Here is a 24,948-nt window from a genome sequence, read left to right on the forward strand (position 1 = left end):
TAGATGACCAAATGTAGTTTCCTGTATTTTTATTGGCTGAAGCACAGGTTAAGGCCACGCCCCTTCCCGTTACGGGCAGAAGTCACATCTGTGGAGACTAGCAAGGGTTTATGATGTCACCAACCCAGGAAGAAGCTCGTTGTAGTCCAAAGCGGCCATTTTTGTAGGCAATAAACTGCCGTAACTTTAAAAGACAATATCTCCGTTTGCAGTGAACTTTCTGCGCTGTAACTTTGCAGAGACTGTTTATGCTCAAGCAGCGACATTACACACTATCTAAAGTTACAAAAGTCAAATCACATGTAACCACCCATTTAAGACATCAGTGTGTCTCCATGAGCCTCAGGGTTTAATATGGATTCGTATGTCTGTGTGTTTTTTACTCTCAGAAATACACCCCATTGACATGCATTATACGAGCAACGGTTGAGTTAAAAATCTTCATTTGAGTTCCACTGAAGAAACAAACACACCGACATCTCGGACGCCCTGGGATAAGCAGATAAACATTACAGGCTCATTTTTCGGTGAACTATCCCTTTAATCGTTTAAATCTTTCATCAAGAAGATAAGATCATAACGGTTGACTTGATCCATTGTGCGTATGACTGGTTTAATCGTGTGTTTTCTGTTCTGATGCAGGTCAGAAGAGCCTGTGGAGACCGAATCAGCTCCAAACACTGAATGCAAGAGCCCAGATCCTGGAGGTAGGGAGGATTTCTAGCCTGCCGTGGTCATACTCAGCTCTAGTCAGAATATGAGTCTGATGCTCCATTGGGCTGTGATTATGGGGCGTGTTTCAACCAAACCAGGAAAGATCTCAATTAGACAGACCGACAACCAATCAGAGCAGCGGAGCGATGTCAACAGAGCTCAACTGCACTGTGTTGCCAAGTCCGCGTTTTTTTCAGCCGGTTGTTTTCTATGTCCGCGGGTTGAAGCGACTATTATGTGATATATAGACCCATGGGTGCGGATTTTAGCAGCAACCTTGCCAAAATAACACACATTTTACCCCCCAAACACCATTTTTTCTCGGAGAACCCCCCGAGGAGCTGTTGTTTTGGGCTAGTAGTTGGCGGGTTTTGTTGTAAAAACTTGGCAACCCTGTCTGCACGCGCGCTGGAATAAACGATCTTTGCCAGTTTTGTAAAAAAAAAAATAATAATAATTTAATAATGATACACAGAGTACTTACCCACATGATCATAATTTTTGAGAGAAATAGTGATGGTGATGCAGATACGAACAAGCTCTCCGTTTAGGATTCGAACAAATATAACCCAAGCCCCTTTGATGACGTGATGATTACGGTTCTGTTTATCATCTGTCCATCATCGTGTAAAGCCCGCCCTGATGATCTCATTGGTCAGTTTCTGTTCGAAGATAATTACTCCTCTACGGAGCGACGCCATACCGAACTGTCCGACCTAAAAAAATGTGTGGGCGCGGGCTAAGTTTGGCTGGCATCCAGGCTAGAGGATTTCACCTCTAATCATCATAACTGTTAGCCTAGAAATCTAGACGCACCCTAGCGGCAGCAAATCTAATCTGCCGCGAGTGTCGTCTAGCAACTCTCAATTCACTTCTGAGCTGTAAACGCCAAACTGGTCGGGCCAATCACATCGTGTATAGAGTCGGTGGGCGGGGCTTAACATAATGACGGCCGAGTTGCGTTTGCGTGCTTCTAGTAAACACAGAAACTGCCGAACGGCGGCGGTCTTTCGAATCAGCTTTGACCGCGACTCTGGAAGACTTGAGTTAAGCTTTTCTCTGAGAAAAGAACAAAGAACGGCACTGAAGTCATTCTTAAGAAGGGAAGATGTGTTCGTAGTTTAACGGCGAAAGTTTAATCTGTCAACGAGCTCTGGCTTGGGTCTGGCTTGTCAGTGTCTCTGGAAACCATGTTGTGCTTTTGAGGTGGAAATACTTTTCTAGACGGATGAACATTGTTTTTAGTCATATTTTACTCACCTGAATTGTTTTTAGTTTTAGTCGACTAAAATCTAATGAGTTTACACTGCAAAAATGCTTTTCTTTCTTAGTATTTTGGTCGGGTTTCCTGTCCAAACATCTAAAAATTCTTAAACAAGAAGTATTTACTAGACAAGCAAAAGTAATTGTAAAAATAACTCAAAATGAAGAGAGTTTTTGTTTAAAATAAGATAAATAATCTGCCAGTGGGGTGAGAAAAATAATCTTAATTTAAACAGAAAACAAGATTATTTTTCTCACCCCATTGGCAGATTATTTATCTTATTTTAAGCAAAAACTCTCTTCATTTTGAGTTATTTTTACCCAAAACAAGACAATAATTAAGACTTGTCTAGTAAATGTTTCTTAATGTAAGAATTTTTAAATATTTTGACTAAGTATCTAAGTAAGAAATGCATTTTTTGCAGTGTTAATCATATGACTAAACATGTTAAAGTAAACACTGTGATTATTCCTCAGCATTAGTTCATAAACATAACCTGTCATAAATGTGTATTATTGATCGATTGAGCCTAGAGAGAAGCTCGACAGCTCCGTGTTTTCCCGCCATTAGATCCGCACGTGAGCTCATCCGTTACAAAGGACATCAGTTCTGATGGATCTCTTCACTAATCGTACCTCACTAACATTTTCCTCGTTTTTATTCGTTGACGAAAATAACAGTAGATTTTCCTCATCATTTTTGTCATCCAACACTGGTGTTTTATTTAGTTATCGTCTCGTTTTCGTCTGTGAAAAAGGTTGAAATTTATGACAAATTATTTAACGAAATTGTTAAAACTGGTGTTATCATCAGTGTGTGTGAGATCATGATATGAGCGTCTGTATGTGATGTGTTTCAGACTGCACACTGCAGGAGGGAGGAAGCGTCGCCGCTGAAGCCGATGAACAGAGCCAAGTGGCCAAGGTTAGTACTAGAGATGTCCAGATCCTAGGGCTGGGCGATAAATCGATTTTATGGATTAATTCGAGTTTTTAGTTTACGACGATTTTTGTGAATGAAAATCGGTTTTCTCTTTAAAATCCGCCGACGCTCCCCTCTGGGCTCCCGTAATGGCTCAGCACTCCCCGCGCGCGTTTGCCACAGAGGTACACAAACAACAAGGATAGCGTCAACATACAGTGTCATTCGTAATTGGTTCAGTTTTTCACAGAACAGTTAACAATACCCGCTGCAAAGTGTGTTTGAAGTCTGAACGGAACCGCGCTAGGCGCTATACTCATTTAAAGCTGCGCTGACACGAACGCAGCGTGAGCTCACACACGGGCCAATCTCGTGACAGACACGATACACAGCGCTGGTGATCCAGTGAGAGACCGTTTAAATCAACACACCATCGCTACTGTGATCTAGTGGAAGCGGTCGGCGCACAATTCGGTTATAAACCACAGATATCAGATGAGATCAAACAGAGCTGAGCGAAGGTCAGGGGTTTCAGTCACAAATCACCAACATTCACCATGATTTACTGTAGTAAAACCACATGGATTTAATGTTGTTGTTGTCATTATTTATCTCAGGATTCGTACAACCTTTTGAGATTGAAATTCAAGCACTTTCCAATGGTTTTCAAGAGATTCACACTTATTTCCAGCACTTCAAAGCTCTAAATATCCGATTGTAATGTTATTTTTAATGTGATGGTTTGTAAAACTAAAAGTTTAAAGGGGTCTTGTGAAAGAAATAGTGGAATGTTTTTTTTAGTTTATTTTTTTAAAATGTGTAATCCATTTTGTAGCATTTTTATTTTAAAAAAGATATGAAATGCCCACCACTATAACCAGCAGAAGAGCACTTATTGATTTATTAGCGATTTCCACTCCCTAATGTATGGAAAGTACGAAGTCACAGTCTCAGGAAAAACTAAACTTTTCTTCAAATTGTGACTAAATTACAGTAAAGTAAAGAGCTCCTTTAATAATCACTGAAGCTGTCGATCAGTTCAGTGTGAGACTATTGAAGAACAATGCTAATCTATATTTAATAAGAGCATAACATTTAAATTTTCCCTATACTTTTTTTGCACATTACTGTTGTTAATAAAAGTTAATTTTATCTGCATATCAATTCATAAACCTTTGATATGTATACTGTATATTGCAAAAGATATGGTGCCCATTTATACTGTGGAATAGTCGGGGGTTATTCACATGCTGAAAGTTTTGCACCTCAGGTAGGCACTTCTACCAAGCCGCAAATATTTAATTTTACCTAAACAAAATAAAGTTAAAACTTGTTTTGAACAATTTCTTTGTCATCTGCAGATTGATTTTAAGTAGGAAGGGGAAAAAATCGTAAATCGAATTTTTAGTGAAAAAATCGGGGATTTTTTTTTGGGGACATATCGCCCAGCCCTACCAGATCCGATCACATGGTTTTAGTTCTATCGAAATCGGACGTTACCTCCCAATCAGGACTCGGATGGATATATATTCTCATTATTTTTGAACACATCTATAGTTATGTGGTGGCACAGAGTTAGACCCTTTTGACTCTCACCTCAAAAACAAACACCCGACACGATACAGTGAGTTTACCCGACGAGCCAGCTCGCGCTGCAGGAGAGTTTGAAGAGAATCAGCGTATAGATTCATGATTCGGATCGCCAATGTCACGTTCAGAAACAAACCCAGAAGTAGTCCCTAAATATCTTAAACTGTGTCTGAAGATAAACGGAGGTCTTACAGGTGTGGAACGACATTAGGGAGAGCCATTAATGACATAAATGCACCAAGTTTTCGGGTGAACTAACCCTTTAAGAGCAAAAATCTGTCTTTAAATTCAAAAGAAAGAAAAATGCGACATTTATCGAGAAAATTATGAATATTGAGTGATATGAAAAGATTTTATCAAGATCGTTTTTTTGGCCATATCGCCCAGCCCTAGTAGTCATATCTTGAAAAGAAGCACTCATATTTTCTTCAGATAATATACAAAATAAATGTTTTGTTTGTTTGTTTCTTCAGCAGGTCGAACACACAGAAGCTCCAGAGAAAGACGTGGAGCAGCAGAACAGCGAAAGTCCAGATGAGATCAAGGAGACCGAGACTCACGAGGAGCTCAAAGACGAAGAGCCAGAGACCTCCAACAAGTTCTTCTGCTATATTTGCAACATCACTTGCCATAACCAGCAAGTATGTAGTATGAAATAATCACAATATCAAAAATCAGCTCATTCTGGTCTTTGCACACTGAGTCCGATGCGTATTAAAGGGGCGGTGAAATGCTGTTTCATGCATACTGAGCTTTCCACTGTTAAAGACTTGGATTCCCATCCTAAACATAGACAAAGTTTCAAAAACTAATGTTGGACGTTTGATGGAGTATTTCTGTGTTAAAAATACTCCTTCCGGTTTCTCACACGTTTCGGAGAGTTTTTTTCGAGTATGGCTCGGCTTGACGTTAATAAGAGCGGAAGGTCCTTGTATGGGCCGTACGGGCTCTTCTCCCGGTAGGGTGCGCACGCGCGACTAGAGCGAGAGAGGAAATGCACGCCCATAAACACTCTCAGCTGCAGATCCAGTCGTCCTCGAACACATGTCGGTTATAGTCCGCGCCGCGCTCCACTTCATTCCTCCACTTTGACATTAAGCGACTTCAACGCTTCAGCACAGCATTCCGGGAAGGCAGCGCTGCATTTGAACCGATTTGAACGCAGAAATGACGGGAAGCTTCACAACATCGCTTCAGTCGCGTCACAAAGTGGATCTCCACACTCCAAGAAGTGTGTTTTTGACGGAGCGGTCCCAGCGATAAAGGTTCGGTCCTGCTTTGGAAGCAGCCGGTGAGTAAAACTGCTTCAGATGTCTGTGCTGTCGGCTATTGTCGCGTGAGTAAACATCAGTAAACGACACGATCGCGTGCTTCGTCATTCAAATGCGCTAACGGACTCCATTGTTGTTCTCCGTATAACGTTACACTAGTCTGACGTGCTAAACCGTTTTGCTTGCTACTGCTAAGGTCTAGTCGCATACAATAGTCCATAAACCGAATCATGTCCTCATAAACTGCGAGTAAACACACACAAATGTTGACAGGCCACTAAATACAGTCCATACCACAGAGACGGACGTCCTGCTGCTGCTGTTTCTATTTCAGCCTCCGAATTAGATTCTGGATCATTATCTGTATTAGCTGAGATAGCGATGGGTTTCTCCACGCTTGAGGACGTCACCGCTTTGCGCTCGTCATTCTTTAGCTCCGCCCACACGATACGCCTCCAGACACTCGTTTTTTTTTCTGGAAAGACTCGGTACAGCCCATATTTCTTTTATAAATATAATAAAACTAAAGACTTTTCAGAGATATGAAGGATGCAATACTACTCTATAGGTACTCAAGATTGACATGAGATTGACTGAAACTGAGTGTTTCACTCCCCCTTTAATGAATGAGTTACGGGAAAAAACACAAAACAAGACAAAGTGAGGTCTAGTGAGGATGATTTGTTTGTCCTGAGGAGATATTGGGTTCATCCACTCCTGCAGGGTGTCCGCGGGGTATTAAAAGGTATTTAAAGTATTAAAAGGTGATAAATCAAAATTGTCAAATTTAAGGCCATTAAAAGTGTTAAATGTGGTCTCAGAGGTATTATTTTTTTCCAAATGAGGTATTATTTTTTCAGACTATCAGGTGTCCTATTCTGATTGAAATTCTATCTGCGTTCGTGTTAGTTCGTTTAAATATGGGCTTTAGCATATCTGGGCACATAATCAAAGATCTTTCGTCTCCGTCTAAACGCATGTTTGATGCTGACGTCATATTCAGCGGTCGTTCGGCATCATCTCCGAACACTGCGCGCTCAACAGAAGGGGCTGGCTTACGTTTTATTTTAAACTTGCTTCAAGGCATATCTTCAACGACTGTCCTCATAAGAGCGATCTTAAACGATTTATATAAAGTCTAAAATGAACAAAAAGAGTTGTGAGAGAATGAGGAGCGAGCCATAAACGGTATATAAACAGTGAGGTCCGCATGTCTGTCGGCTCTTAAAGGGACAGCCAATAAAGCTTCCTGTCAGTAAACTTAAAGAACAAAGGGAACAGAGAAAGCTTTAATAAGGATTAACTATTTAATTTATAGTTTATGCAGTGCAGACTGCATATAACTTTGATAACTTTATTACATTTCTGTATGTTTTCTAACTGTTCAGACAGGAAGGGCAGGAGTAAACATGACATTTATTATGGGTTTATGTTAGCATTGTTTTAAGTTTACTTAAATTAAAAACTGTTATATTTTTGAAGCCTAATAATAAATGTAAAAAAAAAAAAAAAATCAGTAGCTGTATTCATATCAGTAATACTGGCCTTCATTCATAAAAAGATGCCATTTAAACAAGTATTTAAAAAAACATTTACAAAAACTTTTTTTTTAATTGCGATTAATCACAGAAAAAAATTTGTGATTAATCTAGTTAAAGTTTTTAATCGATATAAAAGAAATGTAATATTTTGCTCAGGTTTTGTTGTTGGAAAAAAACACTAAATAATTGAATTGCTGAATTACCAATTATTAATGTAAATCAAATGTGTATGCAGTAATGCTTCTCCTTAACCATCCTTTGTGAATGTTGAGATGTATTTTTCTGTGTCTGAATGATAACTTATAACAGATTTCCACCTGCTGTCGATTCTAAATCGATGTTATATATGTCCAAATCTGTGTAAATAATAGAAAGATCGCTGATTAACACTTGCAATTCAGTGTCGTGATGGTTTTAAAAAATATTCTGAAGGGAGTAAAAAAAGCTATTAAAAAGTAGTAAATTTAACTTAAGGATTGCTGTATATACCCTGCTCCTGTGATCGCGTAGAGAGGAGAGTTTCCCCTCCTTATCCAGCGGGATTATCCAGACCGACCGATTCAAAGTTTCAGTGTCAGTTTGATGCTTTGCTAGCGATACTGGAGCCACATATTAAAAAGAAGACCACTAATTTCCGTGAATAAATTGATCCCGAACACCTGGCAGTATGTCTATGGATCCGATCACACACACACACACACACACACACACACACACACACACACACACACACACACACACACACACACACACACAGCTTTACAGAGACTTGATTGTGCTATTATTATAGCTGTGATATAATATTTTTGCTAGAATAATATGTATGGTGGCTCGGAGTTGTCAAAACATCTCTCAAAATGTGTTTTTACGGATGCGGAAACGCAGAAAATCTGTTACGATTTTTTTTTTGACGAAAGAAAGTTTGAGGCAGTGTGCAAGCCTGATTGACATAACGTGAGGTCGAATTTATTTTTTGACGTGCGTAAATTTCGGATGCAAATTAAGGACTCGGTGTGCAAAGGCCTTAACTATAAGAACAACAGAAATATTTTACATTATTTTCCCCAGTTTGGATGTTGATGAGTAAATAGACGTACAAATTGAGCCACAATGTTACTTAAACTTTATTCATTTATATAGCACATTTTACTGCAATTCCAATTGCCAAAGTGCTTCACAATATCAGAGAGACATAAGCAATATATATCAAACCAGTTAATACAAAGGAATTTACAACAAATAAAGGATAAAATAGAATACATAGGGTGAGACATATAAAGATCAAATGAAATAGAATATAATAAAATAACAATAACCAAAGATAAGAACAAAGGTAAACTGAAACAGTTGTAAAAAGAATAAATGGACCTTGATTTAAAATCAAGATGAGAACACCAAGTAAGAACGTGATTATTGTTGTGCAGTTTGATGGAAAGGTCCATTGTTGAAATCTTGTGCGTGCAGAATTTCCAGAGCCATATGAACGGCCTGACGCACCAGCAGAAGATGATGGAGATCCAGCACATGAGCAACGCATGTCTCGTCACGCTGCTGCCGCGGGTGCAGGAGTCGCTGCAAGGAGCTCGCAAAGACGGGTGAGACTTTCGCATTCTTGCTTCACTACAACTGTGCGGAAGCCCTGAACCGCTAAGTAAAAAAAAAAAAATCTAGAATTTTGAGAATAAAGTCGAAATATTTTGAGCATTTACATTTATGCATTTAGCAGACGCTTTCATCCAAAGCGACTTATAACTCAGGAGAACAGGAAGCGATCCGTCAAGAAGAGGCAACGAAACACAAAAAGAGCCCCAAATACCAAGATTTGTACACTGCTCAGAGTAGCAAAAACCAGAAAAGAGAAGAAGAAAAGAGAAATAGGGGAGGAAGAGTTTTTTTATTTATTTAATTTTTTAATGTAAGATTAAGATCTCATGGAAGAGATGAGTTTTTACCTGTCTTTTGAATGAAGCGAGTGATTCTGTCGTGCGTATGGTGGACGGAAGATCGTTGCACCAACCAGGAACAATGAAAGAAAAGGCCCTGGAGAGGGATTTCATGCCTCTGTGATGGTACCACAAGCCTCCTCTCATTAGCGGAGCGAAGGCTTCTGGTGGGGGTGTAGACTCGTAGGAGCGAGTCGAAGGATGCGGGTGCTGCGCTTGTGGAAGATCCATAAGCAAGAGTCAGGGCTTTGAATTGGATCCGAGAATAGAGGCGAAATATAATAGAGGCGAAATAACTTTATTCTCGAAATATATTTTGACTTTATTCTCGAAATTCTTGATTTTTTTATTTCGGGAATAAAGTCAAAATATATTTCGAGAATAAAGTCGAAATATTTTTCGAGAATAAAGTCGAAATATTTCGAGAATAAAGTCGAAAAATATTTCGAGAATAAAGTCGAAATATTTTTCGAGAATAAAGGCAAAATATTTTTCTAGAATAAAGTCGAAATATTTTTCGAGAATAAAGTCGAAATATTTCAACTTTATTCTCGAAATTCTAGATTTTTTTATTTTTTTTATTTCGGGAATCGACTTTATTCCCGAAATAAAGTCGATTCCCGAAATAAAAAAATAAAAAAAATTCTGGGAATAAAGTCGAAATATTTTCACTGCTAAAAATGCATTTCTTATTTAGCAGTTTTGTCTTGTTTCTAGTCTAAATATCAAAAAATTCTTACATTAAGAAACTAGACAAGTAAAAATTGTCTTGTTTTGGGAAAAAATAACTATATTTAGAAATAGAGGAGGAAGAGAAAAAACTAAAAAATTAAGAGTTTTTGCTTAAAATAAGCTAAATAATGTCTGGCAATGGGGTGAGAAAAATAATCTTGTTTTAAGATTGTTTTGCTTACCCCAATATATAGGTATATAGAGGAGTTTATAACTCATTCATTTACGTTATATAAAGCCTTAAAGTTCTGCATAATTAAGGGCGTGGTTACTTTGAGTGACAGGTGGATAGCCATTTATCTGCCATCTATAGTCTTTGCGTCACATAAGCTCCGCCCACATCCCGCCCTTTTGCCCATTTTCTGTTATCTGAGCGCGATGTGCGATGACTCGCTCGTAAGATGGCGACGCCCAGCTCGCCCCTACTTCAAGCTTCAGAACGGACACTACAGCCATATTTTTTTACAGTCTATGATCTATACCTTAGAGAACGGTTTTGTTGCCACACCTCTAATCCTGTTTTCTCTGGCCTTTTCCAGTGAGAAGAGACCCGGCCTGCAGAGATGGTGCTCCACCTGCCAGACCCACTTCACCAGCAACGTCATGGAGCATCGCAGGACCAGAGAGCACAAGGTGAACAAACGGGCCACCATCCCAATCAGCCTTGCTTTAGCTCTTTTAGTTGGGTTATAGCTTCATTTGGATTTTTTGGAATGAATAGTGCGTAAAAAATAAAATCTATTATTATTAATAATAGTTTTAATTGAATTGCTATATTTTAAGTTAGAGTATTTTTTCGTTATTAATTGTGCTTTTATCATTTTTCTATTTAGGTGTAATTTTATTTGTATTTTTTTTTATATTCAGTTCATAATTTTAGTGCTTCAACTCAAACTTTGGCAATATTTCTAATTAAGTTTTACGTTTTTTAACTAATACTTGCACTTTATTTTCAGTTTTCATGTTGATTTTAGTATAATATTTAGTAATTTAGTTGTGTGCTTTTGTCATTTTTATTACTTTTAAATATTGCTATTTGGGTTTAAATGTATTTTTATTTTATTTTTATTTAATTCATGTTTCAACTTAAACTTATTTCAGTTTATTGCCAAGGCAACATTTCTAATTTTCATATAGTTTTTCAACTAACATTTATATTTTATTTTTAAGTTTAGTTTTCAAATTAATTTTAGTTAATTTTTTTGTAATTTTATTACTAAAAGTTTCAGTTTTTTATTTTTTATATATTGCTATTTAGGCTTAATTTATTTTTATTTCAGTTTAATTTTAGTTTTTAATGGTTTCCATTTAATAATTTTGTGCTTCAACTTATTTCAGTTTATAGCCAAGGCAACATTGCTCGTTTTCATTTAGTTCATTTTTTCAACTAATATTAAATTAATTTATTTCCGCTTCATTTCAATTAGCCGACTAGTTTTTATAATCAATAATAACCCTGCATGCATTCATTAAGATAGATTGCCATTGCATATGACTAGTGACCATTTCTGTTTGCATGCTTAAGCTCCTGATTTATCCGTAACCCTGAGTCTCGTGTGTGTGTGTGTGTGTGTGTGTGTGTGTGTGTGCAGCGCTGCAGTCACTCGTCCAGCACCAGCTGCACCGTCTGTAAGATGCACTTCAGGACGGCCAGAGAGTTTGTGGAGCACATGCAGTCGGCGGAGCACAAGCAGCGCGTCGAGCAGGTGATTTATCTGATGTTTGTGTCATGGTGTAAATGTGTTACATATCCACTTTCTGTAGTAGCTGCCAACGGTTTACAAAGAATAACTCTACTGAACCCTGAGCATCTCTTCAGTTTCAGTGAGAACGATGTTGTTTGGTTGTCAAGTCATCCTAGGTGTGATTCTTCTTTCAGACGAATACAATCAGAATTATATTAAAAAATCCTTTTAAAAAATTGCTTCCAAGCTTTATAATGACAGTGACTTGGTCCTTGGTCCTGTCCATAAAAGTCCATAAAAGTGCATCTATCTGTCATAAAAGTGCATCTATCCATCGTAAAAGTGCATCTATCTGTCATAAAAGTGCATCTATCCGTCATAAAAGTGCATCCATCATCATGAAAGTGCATCTATCCATCATAAAAGTGCATCTATCCATTAAAAAAGGGCATCTATCATCATGAAAGTGCATCTATCTGTCATAAAAGTGCATCTATCCGTCATAAAAGTGCATCTATCATCATGAAAGTGCATCTATCCGTCATAAAAGTGCATCTATCATCGTAAAAGTGCATCTATCCATCATAAAAGTGCATCTATCATCGTAAAAGTGCATCTATCCGTCATAAAAGTGCATCTATCCATCATAAAAGTGCATCTGTCTGTCATAAAAGTGCATCTATCCATCATAAAAGTGCATCTGTCTGTCATAAAAGTGCATCTATCCATCATAAAAGTGCATCTGTCTGTCATAAAAGTGCATCTATCATCGTAAAAGTGCATCTATCCATCATAAAAGTGCATCTATCCGTCATAAAAGTGCATCTATCCGTCATAAAAGTGCATCTATCCGTCATAAAAGTGCATCTATCCGTCAAAAAAGTGCATCTATCCGTCATAAAAGTGCATCTATCCGTCAAAAAAGTGCATCTATCCGTCATAAAAGTGCATCTATCATCAAAAAAGTGCGTCTATCCATCATAAAAGTGCATCTGTCCATTATAAAAGTGCATCTATCCGTCATAAAAGTGCATCTATCCATCATAAAAGTGCATCTATCCATCATTAAAGTGCATCTATCCATCATAAAAGTGCATCTATCCATCAAAAAAGTGCATCTATCCGTCATAAAAGTGCATCTATCCATCATAAAAGTGCGTCTATCCGTCATAAAAGTGCATCTATCCATCAAAAAAGTGCGTCTATCTGTCATAAAAGTGCATCTATCCGTCATAAAAGTGCATCTGTCCATCATAAAAGTGCATCTATCCGTCAAAAAAGTGCATCTATCCATCATAAAAGTGCATCTGTCCATCATAAAAGTGCATCTATCCGTCAAAAAAGTGCATCTATCCATCATAAAAGTGCATCTATCCATCATAAAAGTGCATCTATCCATCATAATAGTGCATCTGTCCATCAAAAAAGTGCGTCTATCCGTCATAAAAGTGCATCTATCCGTCAAAAAAGTGCATCTATCCGTCATAAAAGTGCATCTATCCGTCAAAAAAGTGCATCTATCCGTCATAAAAGTGCATCTATCCATCATAAAAGTGCATCTATCTGTCATAAAAGTGCATCTATCCATCATAAAAGTGCATCTATCCGTCATAAAAGTGCATCTATCTTTCATAAAAGTGCATCTATCCATCATAAAAGTAAGAACGATGTTGTTTTGTTGTGTCGCTGTAGCTGTGGAAGGAGTCTGGTAAAGACGGCGTGGATCCGCTGAACGCTGCCATGATATTGGGAGAAGAGGACGGCGACTGCAGCGATGATGAGCGGGAGGAAGAGGAAAACGGGAAGGTAAAACCCTCTCCATGCTTTCCGCTTCTAGAGCTTCCCAGACCCAGTCGACTGGTGCATTTAAGCCGTTAGTCGAGTCGTTGCAAGTTTATGATATTACTTAAAGGGCCGGTTCCGTGTTTTTTTTCTAGGCTTGGTTGTGTTTATGGGGCGAAGTATAACATGTCTTAATACTTCTTCTTTTTTTTTTTACACCATATTTTTCTTCTATTCTCCCTTTATTCCACACCGCTGTCTGTGCTTTGAACGGCTCGTTTGCTTCCTGCTTCTATGAAGCCCATCCCTCCGAAAAACGCAATGGTCTTAGATTGGTCAGATGGCCAAATGTAGTTTCCTGTATTTTTATTGGCTGAAGCACAGGTTAAGGCCACGCCCCTTCCCATTACGACAGAAGTCACATCTGCGGAGACTAGCGAGGGTTTATGATGTCACCAACCCAGGAAGAAGCTCGTTGTAGTCCAAACCGGCCATTTTTGTAGGCAATAAACTGCCGTAAATTTAAAAGACAATATCTCCGTTTGCAGTGAACTTTCAGCGCTGTAACTTTACAGAGACTGTTTATGCTCAAGCAGCGACATTACACACTAACTAAAGTTACACAAGTCAAATCACATGTAACCACCCCTTTAAAAAGGTCCTATTATGCTTTTTACACATGCTCATCTTTCTTCAGTGTGTATTGTTGTTATTGTTGTTGTTGTTGTTTGAGTATGAAAAAAGTTTCTTGTAGTCTTGAGTTTTCTTCCGGGAACCAACACGTCACAATATTGGGGAATAAAGGGGCGGGGCCTGGTTGAGTTAGTTAGTCGTGTGTTGAAACTGGCGGTTAAGGGAAGGGGCGGGACATTTCCCAAACACCAGTCACAACACACTGCTCCAGCCGACCAATCAGAGCACAGTGTGCTTTTCTGGAGGAGGGGCTTCATAGAGACAGGAACTAAACAGAGTTATTGACAGACTGGGAAGAGAGAAGCCGCAACAATGGAGAATATGAGGAAATAATCAACATTCAAGCAGGGATCGACAGTGCGACCATTTTACTTGCATTTGCGACTAAAAATAGACGTGTGACCTGTACAATGTATTTTCGAGCATGTGTGCGGATCAGTTTTTTTAAAATGCCTTAAATTGCATAACAAGCGTCTTAATGATAATTTTAAGGCATCATATATTTTGGGAATGGAAAAACGTAAATAGCGATACTGCCTAATGTGATTATTATTCTTCAAAAGGCTGTAACAACGCCGCGTTCAGGATTTCAAACGTTCAACAGGCTCGACCAATCAGTAGCCCACATTTATGGCCAGCGATCGCTTATGAACTAATGCTGATCAATTATGACAGTGTTAACTACGGTGTGTACAGGGAGAGCAGAATTATTAGGCAAGTTGTATTTTTGAGGATTAATTTTATTATTGAACAACAACCATGTTCTCAATGAACACAAAAACTCATTAATATCTTATATCTTATAATATTTTTGGAATTTTTAGTTTTTAGTTTGAGCTATTTTAGGGGGATATCTGTGTGTGGAGGTGAGTATTACTGTGCATAATTATTAGGCAACTTAACAAAAAACAAATGTAAACCCATTTCAATGATTTATTTTTACCAGTGAAACCAATATAACATCTCAACATTCACAAATATACATTTCTGACATTCAAAAAGCAAACAAAAACAAATCAGTGACCAATATAGCCACCTTTCTCTGCAAGGACACTCAAAAGCCGGCCATCCATGGATTCTGTCAGTGTTTTGATCTGTTCACCATCAACATTGCGTGCAGCAGCAACCACAGCCTCCCAGACACTGTTCAGAGAGGTGTACTGTTTTCCCTCCTTGTAAATCGCACATTTGATGATGGACCACAGGTTCTCAATGGGGTTCAGATCAGGTGAACAAGGAGGCCATATCATTAGATTTTCTTCTTTTATACCCTTTCTTGCCAGCCACGCTGTGGAGTACTTGGACGCGTGTGATGGAGCATTGTCCTGCATGAAAATCATGTTTTTCTTGAAGGATGCAGACTTCTTCCTGTACCACTGCTTGAAGAAGGTGTCTTCCAGAAACTGGCAGTAGGACTGGGAGTTGAGCTTGACTCCATCCTCAACCCGAAAAGGCCCCACAAGCTCATCTTTGATGATACCAGCCCAAACCAGTACTCCACCTCCACCTTGCTGGCGTCTGAGTCGGACTGGAGCTCTCTGCCCTTTACCAATCCAGCCACGGGCCCATCCATCTGGCCCATCAAGACTCACTCTCATTTCATCAGTCCATAAAACCTTAGAAAAATCAGTCTTGAGATATTTCTTGGCCCAGTCTTGACGTTTCAGCTTGTGTGTCTTGTTCAGTGGTGGTCGACTTTCTGCCTTTCTTACCTTGGCCATGTCTCTGAGTATTGCACACCTTGTGCTTTTGGGCACTCCAGTGATGTTGCAGCTCTGAAATATGGCCAAACTGGTGGCAAGTGGCATCTTGGCAGCTGCACGCTTGACTTTTCTCCGTTCACGGGCAGTTATTTTGCGCCTTGGTTTTTCCACACGCTTCTTGCGACCCTGTCGACTATTTTGAATGAAACGCTTGATTGTTTGATCACGCTTCAGAAGCTTGGCTATTTTAAGACTGCTGCATCCCTCTGCAATATATCTCACTATTTTTGACTTTTCTGAGCCTGTCAAGTCCTTCTTTTGACCCATTTTGCCAAAGGAAAGGAAGTTGCCTAATAATTATGCACACCTGATATAGGGTGTTGATGTCATTAGACCACACCCCTTCTCATTACAGAGATGCACATCACCTAATATGCTTAATTGGTAGTAGGCTTTCCAGCCTATACAGCCTGGAGTAAGACAACATGCATAACGAGGATGATGTGGTCAAAATACTCATTTGCCTAATAATTCTGCACTCCCTGTATACTGTAATATGTTGTGTACGGTTGTTTGAATGTATATTTTATCTCCTCGCCTGAATCTGAATGAGCTCCTGCAATAATAAAGCACAGACATTTCAAAATAAGAGTCCTGCTGTATTTTGGTCTCGTTTATTAAATAAAAGTCACAGCGTGTGTCCGATTTCCACCGTTATTATTTAGTTACACAAACTGTACATAATTTAATTTAATGTTCTTTAAATTTAACGTGATGTCTTCTCGCTGGGAAGCCCAAAATATTATTAAATATATAGATTTTACTAGTATCGGTGTTATTATAGCTAACAAAAAATAAAACCATAAAAAACATCTTAACTTGAATGAATAAATGTTAACTGACATAAAATTAAATATAAAAAACTTTAAACTTTTCTTATTTTGATTTAGTTGAATCAACACTGAACTGAATAAGGACATTATTGTCTTCTGTAGAGCTGCTTTATAACAGTATCACTGTTATTGTTTTTTATTTTTTATTTAACCTTTATTTAACCAGGAGTGTCCCATTGAGATTAAGAACCTCTTTTTCAAGGGAGTCTTGGCCAAGAGGCAGCAAAGTTATACAATTAAAAACAGTTACAACGCACATACAACATTAAAATAACAGCTTATGAGAAACAATCACAAACAATTGAGGCAGTCTCTACTGTTTTAAGCTTGGTTTTAAAAGCATTTAAAGACATAAACAGTCAATTTCCAGTCTTTCTGCAACATGTTCCAAGCAAAAGGATTGTTTATCTCTGTAAAGCATCTGTATCGTAGACAGCTCTGTATGAATAAATGTGCTGTCTCTTCCAGGAGGGTCTGTCTGCGCAGATGGAGGTCACACTGGAAGATTTGACCGAAGACGAGGAGTTTGATGCAGACACAGTGTATGGTGGGTAATAATTAGCCACCGAGATGCAAAATGTTAAAGGGGTCATGACATGAAAAATCAAATTTGACACAAAAGAGGTCTTTGTACCTTAAAAACATCCTGAAAGTTTCATTACTTAAAACGTCCAAGTCATTAAAAAACAAAGCATTTCTTTGATCAAGCTCCAAAAACGGCTCGTTTTGATATTGCAGGATCTGTGACATCACACAGGCAAACGCATTTGTATATGCCCGCCTCCAGAGCAAGACATCGACCAATAGATGTACATAATCACACCATAGGCCCGCCCAGCACACACAGAGAAACTCAGAAACATACTCTGGTAAAAATGAAAAAGCAACGTCACACGACCAAGATTGCTGAATACCATCATGACTGAAAATGTGATGCAAAAGTTTAATAAACAAGTAGTTAATATTAAAGGGGGGGTGAAACACTCAGTTTCAGTCAATCTCATGTCAATCTTGAGTACCTATAGAGTAGTATTGCATCCTTCATATCTCCGAAAAGTCTTTAGTTTTATTATATTTATAAAAGAAATATGGGCTGTACCGAGTCTTTCCGGAAAAAAACGAGCGCCTGGAGGCGTATCGTGTGGGCGGAGCTAAAGAATGATGAGCGCACACAAAGCGGCGACGTCCTCAACCGTGGAGAAACCCATGCTATCGATCTCAGCTAATACAGATAATGATCCAGAATCAGATCCAGAGGCTGAAATAAATTGAACAGGAGAAGCAGCAGCAGCAGGACGTCCGTCTCTGTGGTATGTACTGTATTTAGTGGCCTGTCAACATTTGTGTGTGTTTACTCTCAGTTTATGAGGTCATGATTCGGTTTATGGACTATTGTATGCGACTAAACCTTAGCAGTAGCAAGCAAAACGGTTTTGCACGTCAGACTAGTGTAACGTTATATAGAGAACAGCAATGGAGTCTGTTAGCGCATTTGAATGACGAAGCACGCGATCGTGTCGTTTACTGATGTTTACTCACGCGACGATAGCCGACAGCACAGACATCTGAAGCAGTTTAACTCACCGGCTGCTTCCAAAGCAGGACCGAACCTTTATCGCTGGGACCGCTCCGTCAAAAACACACTTCTTTGGTATGATTTGGTGAAGTCCTGACAGCAGTGACCGTGGAGATCCACTTTGCGACGCGACTGAAGCGATGTTGTGAAGCTTCCCGTCATTTCTGCGTTCAGATCGGTTCAAATGCAGCGCTGCCTTCCCAGAATGCTGTACTGAAGCGCTGAAGTCGCTCGACGTCACCCATAGGAATAAAGTGGAGCGCGGCGCGGACTATAACGACAGAAGTGTTCACGGACGACTGGATCTGCAGCGCGAAGTGTTTATGGGCGTGCATTTCCTCTCTCGCTCTAGTCTCGCGTGCGCACCCTACCGGGAGAAGAGCCCGTACGGCCCATACAAGGACCTTCCGCTCTATTAACGTCAAGCCGACCCATACTCGAAAAAAACTCTCCGAAACTTGTGAGAAACCGGAAGGAGTATTTTTGACACAGAAATACTCCATCAAACGTCCAACATTAGTTTTTGAAACTTTGTCTATGTTTAGGATGGGAATCCAAGTCTTTAACAGTGGAAAGCTCAGTATGCAGGAAACAGCATTTCACCGCCCCTTTAAGTCACTTGCAATATTGGCTGTTTTTGTTCTAAACAAAGATGGATACAAAACTTGAAAGCGTTTCATTACTGAATGATTCAGCGTTTTGAATGAATCGGTTGAGTCAAAGATTCAATGACTCATTCATAAAGAACTGCCTGATTCCTGTACGAATCAGCTGTTTGAACAAGTCGGTTGAGTCAAAGATTCAATGACTCATTCATAAAGAACTGCCTGATTCCTGTACGAATCAGCTGTTTGAACAAGTCGGTTGAGTCAAAGATTCAATGACTCATTCATAAAGAACTGCCTGATTCCTGTACGAATCAGCTGTTTGAACAAGTCGGTTGAGTCAAAGATTCAATGAAGAGATAATCAGTGTTATTCACTTCACCTGTCATATACTCTAAAGACTGCAGTATGTAATGGCAACGATTGAAAGAATTAAACAAATTGCCGTCTCCTTTCAATGTTTTTATTCAGAACTCTAGTTGACCACATCTTTCATATTAATATGTGGCATTATATATAATGTTTTGTCTCTCAGGGTCTAGTTTTGTGGTGCCGGTCGCTGGGTTTCTCTGTCGGCTCTGCGATCAGTTTTATCACTTTGAGTCTTCGGCTCGACACACACACTGCAAGACGGTCACACACTTCGAGAATCTGAAGGTACGTTTAAGCTTTAACTTGCCAAATATGATTTAAAAGCAAGTGATGTAGCACATAATCACATATTTAAGCAAAATTAATAATTATGAAATACTGCAGCTTATCTATTTGTTTTCAATTCAGTTACATTAATGTGCTGCTTGTTTGAATTATTAATATTTCTTGTCAGTTTAATGATGGGGTCAGATTTTCATTCTTGATTACATAAATTATATAATCTGATAGTTTTGTTAGTAGTTTATGGTGTAGCTAGCTACATGTTCAGACTTCAGCTGTATAAAGACACCTGTCCACCCCAAACAATCAGTAAGAGTCCAACTACTAACATGGCCAAGACCAAAGAGCTATCCAAAGACACTAGAGACAAAATTGTACACCTCCACAAGGCTGGAAAGGGCTACGGGGAAATTGCCAAGCAGCTTGGTGAAAAAAGGTCCACTGTTGGAGCAATCATTAGAAAATGGAAGAAGCTAAACATGACTGTCAATCTCCCTCGGACTGGGGCTCCATGCAAGATCTCACCTCGTGAGTTCTCAATGATCCTAAGAAAGGTGAGAAATCAGCCCAGAACTACACAGGAGGAGCTGGTCAATGACCTGAAAAGAGCTGGGACCACTGTTTCCAAGGTTACTGTTGGTAATACACTAAGATGTCATGGTTTGAAATCATGCTTGGCACGGAAGGCACATGACCTGTACATGTCCAGGCCCGTCTTAAGTTTGCCAATGACCATTTGGATGATCCAGAGGAGTCATTGGAGAAAGTCATGTGGTCAGATGACATAAATCCACTAAACGTGTTTGGAGGAAGAAGAATGATGAGTACCATCCCAAGAACACCATCCCTACTGTAAAGCATCGGGGTGGCAGCATCATGCTGTGGGGGTGTTTTTCTGCACATGGGACAGGGCGACTGCACTGTATTAAGGAGAGGGTGACCGGGGCCATGTATTGCGAGATTTTGGGGAACAACCTCCTTCCCTCAGTTAGAGCATTGAAGATGGTTCGAGGCTGGGTCTTCCAACATGACACAGTGGACATGCACCTACGATGACAATTTCAGACCCGTCCATGATTTCTAAGTGGGAGAACTTGCAAAATAGCAATACTTATTTTCCTCACTGTATATAAACACACACACACACACACACACACACACACACAGTCACTCAAACACAATTCATTTAAAATTAAGAAAATGTAATGAAATAATTTACTTGTCTAATGTCTAAATACAAGTTGCTGTAGAAAGGCTACAATTGTTGGTCGTCATGTTCCACGTGCAGCACTTGTTGATCATGTTGTTTTGTTTGTCATTGCCCAGCGTTATAAAGCTGTGAGGAAACATGAAGACTCCGGATCAACCTCAGGAGAGCCGGCAGACCACATCAGTCCAGACGAAACCTCATCCATCCCCAAACCCAGCGTTGAAACCTCATCCATCCCCAAACCCGGCCTCGAAACCTCATCCATCCCCAAACCCGGCCTCGAAACCAGCAGACTGAGCTCCAGCCGAGGGCCGGAGGACGAGATCCCACAGGACGAGATCCCACAGGACGAGATCCCACAGGACGAGATCCCACAGGACGAGATCCCACAGGACGAGATCCCACAGGACGAGCCTGAGGGGAAGAGTGTGCGAGGCCGAGGCAGGACTCCGGCTAAGAGACGAGGAAGAGGAGGAAAGCGCCGCTGAGGCAATGGCTGCTATCTGTCCTGAGGACTCGATCAGGCTCAGAGGACCGTAGTGAAACCACCCCGCCGTAGACTGTGTGTGTGTGTGTCCCGCCGCTCGGAAGGGTTTGTGCCACACCCCGTCTGTACTGTAGATGTCCCAAAACCGCAAACTCCATCATTGAGCGACCCATGCTTCGGCTGAAGGGTGAATCTACCAACACTGAACATGTCCAGGTCATATCTCAACACGTGTGTGTCTGTAAGTGTGTGTCTGTAAGTTTGTGTGTGTGTGTGTGCGTGTGCGCGCGCTTCGGCTGAAGGGTGAATCTACCAACACTGAACATGTCCAGGTCATATCTCAACACGTGTGTGTCTGTAAGTGTGTGTCTGTAAGTGTGTGTCTGTAAGTGTGTGTCTGTAAGTGTGTGTCTGTAAGTTTGTGTGTGTGTGTGTATGTGTGTGTGTGCGTGCGTGCGTGCGTGCGTGTGTGTGTGCGTGTGCGCGCTTCGGCTGAAGGGTGAATCTACCAACACTGAACATGTCCAGGTCATATCTCAACCTGTGTGTGTTTGTGTGTGTGTGTTAGTGCTTCAGCTGAAGGGTGAATCTACCAACACTGAACATGTCCAGGTCATATCTCAACGTGTGTGTGTGTTAGTGTTTTGGCTGAAGGGTGAATCTACCAACACATGTCCAGGTCATATCTCAACCTGTGTGTGTATGCAAGTGTTTATTTGTGTGAGTGTGTATGCATGCGTGAGTGCGTGTGACTTGTTTGTGAGTGTGTGTGTATACGAGTGTTTGTCGGTGTGTGAGATCATTCGTGAGCGCGTGTATGTGTTTGTCTGTGAGTGTGTGTGTGTATGCGAGTGTTTATTTGTGTAAGTGTGTTTGTATGCATGTATGTTTGTGTGTGCGAGTGTTTGTGTATGCGAGTGTTTGTCAGTGTGTGTGTGTATTTGAGTGTTTCTTTGTGTGTAAGTGTGTATGCATGTGTGTGTAAGATCATTCGTAAGTGTGTGTATGCAAGTGTTTGTCACCATGTACGTGATTTTGTGATTTAATCATCTATTTTCATAACTCACACCCCACCGTCACCAATACATGTGTATATGCGAATAAGTGAGTGTGTGTATGCAAGTGTGTGAGATAGTTTCATAACCCCCTCCCGTCACCAATACTCATTTACTTTAATGTGAAATGTAATTCCATCATGCAAACATTATTATTGCAAGTGTTTGTAATTGAATTTAATGTATGCTGATTTTAATATTAAACAAGTAGTAACGGCATCTGGACAGAATGAGTTTGCATTCATTGCAGTGAATGTGACATCTGAGGGGAAAGCAGTGTCAATGCAACACATCGTAGTCGCCCACGTTCTACACACACACACACACACACACACACACACACACACACACACACACACACACACACACACACACACAGAGAGACAGTGAGTGTGTGTCTGGGTTTGGTGTGGATCATCAGCTGAACATGTTCCTCCTGAGATTCACCCTCGCTGATGTTGTTTTATTGTAAGTAACACACTAGTTTTAGAGCTGACACACACACACACACACACAGAGAGAGAGACAGTGAGTGTGTGTCTGGGTTTGGTGTGGATCATGAGCTGAACATGTTCCTCCTGAGATTCACCCTCGCTGATGTTGTTTTATTGTAAGTAACACACTAGTTTTAGAGCTGACACACACACACACACACACACACACAGAGACAGTGACAGTGAGTGTGTGTCTGGGTTTGGTGTGGATCATGAGCTGAACATGTTCCTCCTGAGATTCACCCTCGCTGATGTTGTTTTATTCTGAGTAACACTAGTTTTAGAGCTGACACACACACACACACACACTGAAGTATCATAAACACAAATGGAGCTCTGCCTTAAATGCAAACGCTTGGATGGAGCAGCGTTTAAAGAGTCGACGGGACTTCCTGTGTGCTGCGCTGTGATTGGCTGAACGTCTCTGGTGTAATGTTGACTTGTTTTTAGGGTTTATTTCCGAGCGCGCTCATAACTCATCTTACATTACGGTGCAGAAATCCTCATGAAACGTTTGATATATTCTCAGATGTGGATCCCACGTTCCCAAGATTGTGTCCCAAAGGTTATGTTCACGTCGACTTCACCTGTTAGCTCGGTTCATCGTGATGAGGATGATAGTTTGTGTTCTGGTCAATCACACACACATATTTTACATTTTATTTTTTTCTGTTGTGACGTTAGTTTCGTGTCAACTTGGCACATATTCCCCCCTATGAGAGAGACACGCTCATTACTTCAATGTGAAAAAAGAAAAATAATGGTATAATATTACAAAAAAACTGAGTGTGTGCATGTGTGTGTATATGAGTGTGTATAAGTGTGTGTGAGTTCCCAAGTGAGTGCGAGAGGGTGTGTGTGAGTTTGAGTGTGTGCGTGTGTACATGAGTACGCAAGTGAGTGAATGAGTGTGTGTGTACAAGTGTTTGTGCGAGAGGGTATGAGTGTGTGAGAGAGTGTGTGTATAAGTGAGTGTGCGAGAGGGTATGAGTGTGTGTGAGAGTATGTGTGTGTATGAGTGTGTGAGAAGTTATGAGTGAGTGTGTATGAGTGTATGCGCGTGGATGACTGTATACGAGTGTGTGTGAATGCTCCTTCAGAGATCCACATGTCCCCCTTATGAAAAGACCTTCTCATTGCTTCGATGTGAAAATAATGATGTAATATTGCAAAAACACTGAGAATTGCATCACAATTAAAAATGTGCATGATTAGCATTAAGGTCACAATGCAAAATGTCTTCACACACCTTCATTCCTTTCTGTCTTCTGTATATCTATGAGTGCATATGACCGGGTCAGGAGTGTGTGTGTCTCTCTGTTCTTTTCTCTATATGATGAAGATTGTTTTATGGCATCACCTGTCGTACACTGGACCCGTCACACACACTCCGTCTTTCATTGCGAGCTTTAATCTGACGGGTAAACACTGTGTGCATCTGTTCATCTCCGGGATGCATTTCCCGCAAAAGCAAAGGGAAATCTGCAGTGTGCACGATCAAAATCAAGCCCTTTTTACTTGCATTGTCACATTATTACATTTTTACCCCAAACATTTTATATTTGCTTTCCTGTAATGCAGTGTTTAGTTTGACCCACAGGCTATCATGTTGCATGCTAAATATAATTGTATTTGTTTCCGTTGGTTTTTGGGGCGCATCCATTAAATGCATGTGATCAAAGTACCGATGTGTCCATCAGCGTTTGCGTTCTGGATTCAGATCAGGGTGTTCCTGATCGCGGGAAAAGCACAAATGTGCCGAGTTTGTCCATCTTGGAATCATGAATAGTAGTAATAATAAAAGTGTTTGTCTTGTGTTTTGAGGCCAGCGGGACGATTTAAGGCAAGCTACACACTAGCGATGTGTTTGGTATTCTGGCGAACTGAACACACACACACACACACGTGTTTTATAGCAGCTGGAAGTTCATGTTTTTCAATGTTTGTTTTCTGCTTTTGGCTCATTTTAATTTTGATTAAAATATTTGATGATTACACGAGTGCCTGGCTTATTTATGATGTTTTCAGAATACAGAGATGAAAAACTAATTATGACCTTTTTATCTCACAATTTTGACTTTGCAATTAAGATTTTATAACTCGCATTTATTACTTTTTTATAACTTTCAGAGTTG

At 40.0% G+C, this 24,948-nt stretch overlaps 1 protein-coding gene across 3 annotated transcripts in view; it reads left to right on the forward strand.

Moving 5' to 3' along the window:
• ciz1a (cdkn1a interacting zinc finger protein 1a) overlaps nt 1-24,808 on the forward strand; it is a 45,912-nt gene extending 21,104 nt beyond the window's left edge. For all 3 annotated transcript variants that reach the window (XM_067439757.1, XM_067439759.1, XM_067439758.1), the window contains exons 7-16: nt 643-707; nt 2,838-2,902; nt 4,963-5,130; nt 8,766-8,896; nt 10,516-10,609; nt 11,569-11,682; nt 13,354-13,467; nt 17,201-17,279; nt 19,449-19,570; nt 20,894-24,808. In XM_067439757.1, coding sequence (XP_067295858.1) covers nt 643-707; nt 2,838-2,902; nt 4,963-5,130; nt 8,766-8,896; nt 10,516-10,609; nt 11,569-11,682; nt 13,354-13,467; nt 17,201-17,279; nt 19,449-19,570; nt 20,894-21,265 — 1,324 coding nt within the window. In that variant the 3' untranslated portion in view covers nt 21,266-24,808. The remainder of the gene's footprint in view (nt 1-642; nt 708-2,837; nt 2,903-4,962; nt 5,131-8,765; nt 8,897-10,515; nt 10,610-11,568; nt 11,683-13,353; nt 13,468-17,200; nt 17,280-19,448; nt 19,571-20,893) is intronic.
• The last annotated feature ends 140 nt before the right edge of the window (nt 24,809-24,948 follow it).

This window comes from Pseudorasbora parva, chromosome 3, assembly GCF_024679245.1.
Source record: "Pseudorasbora parva isolate DD20220531a chromosome 3, ASM2467924v1, whole genome shotgun sequence".
NCBI classification, from domain to species: domain Eukaryota; kingdom Metazoa; phylum Chordata; class Actinopteri; order Cypriniformes; family Gobionidae; genus Pseudorasbora; species Pseudorasbora parva.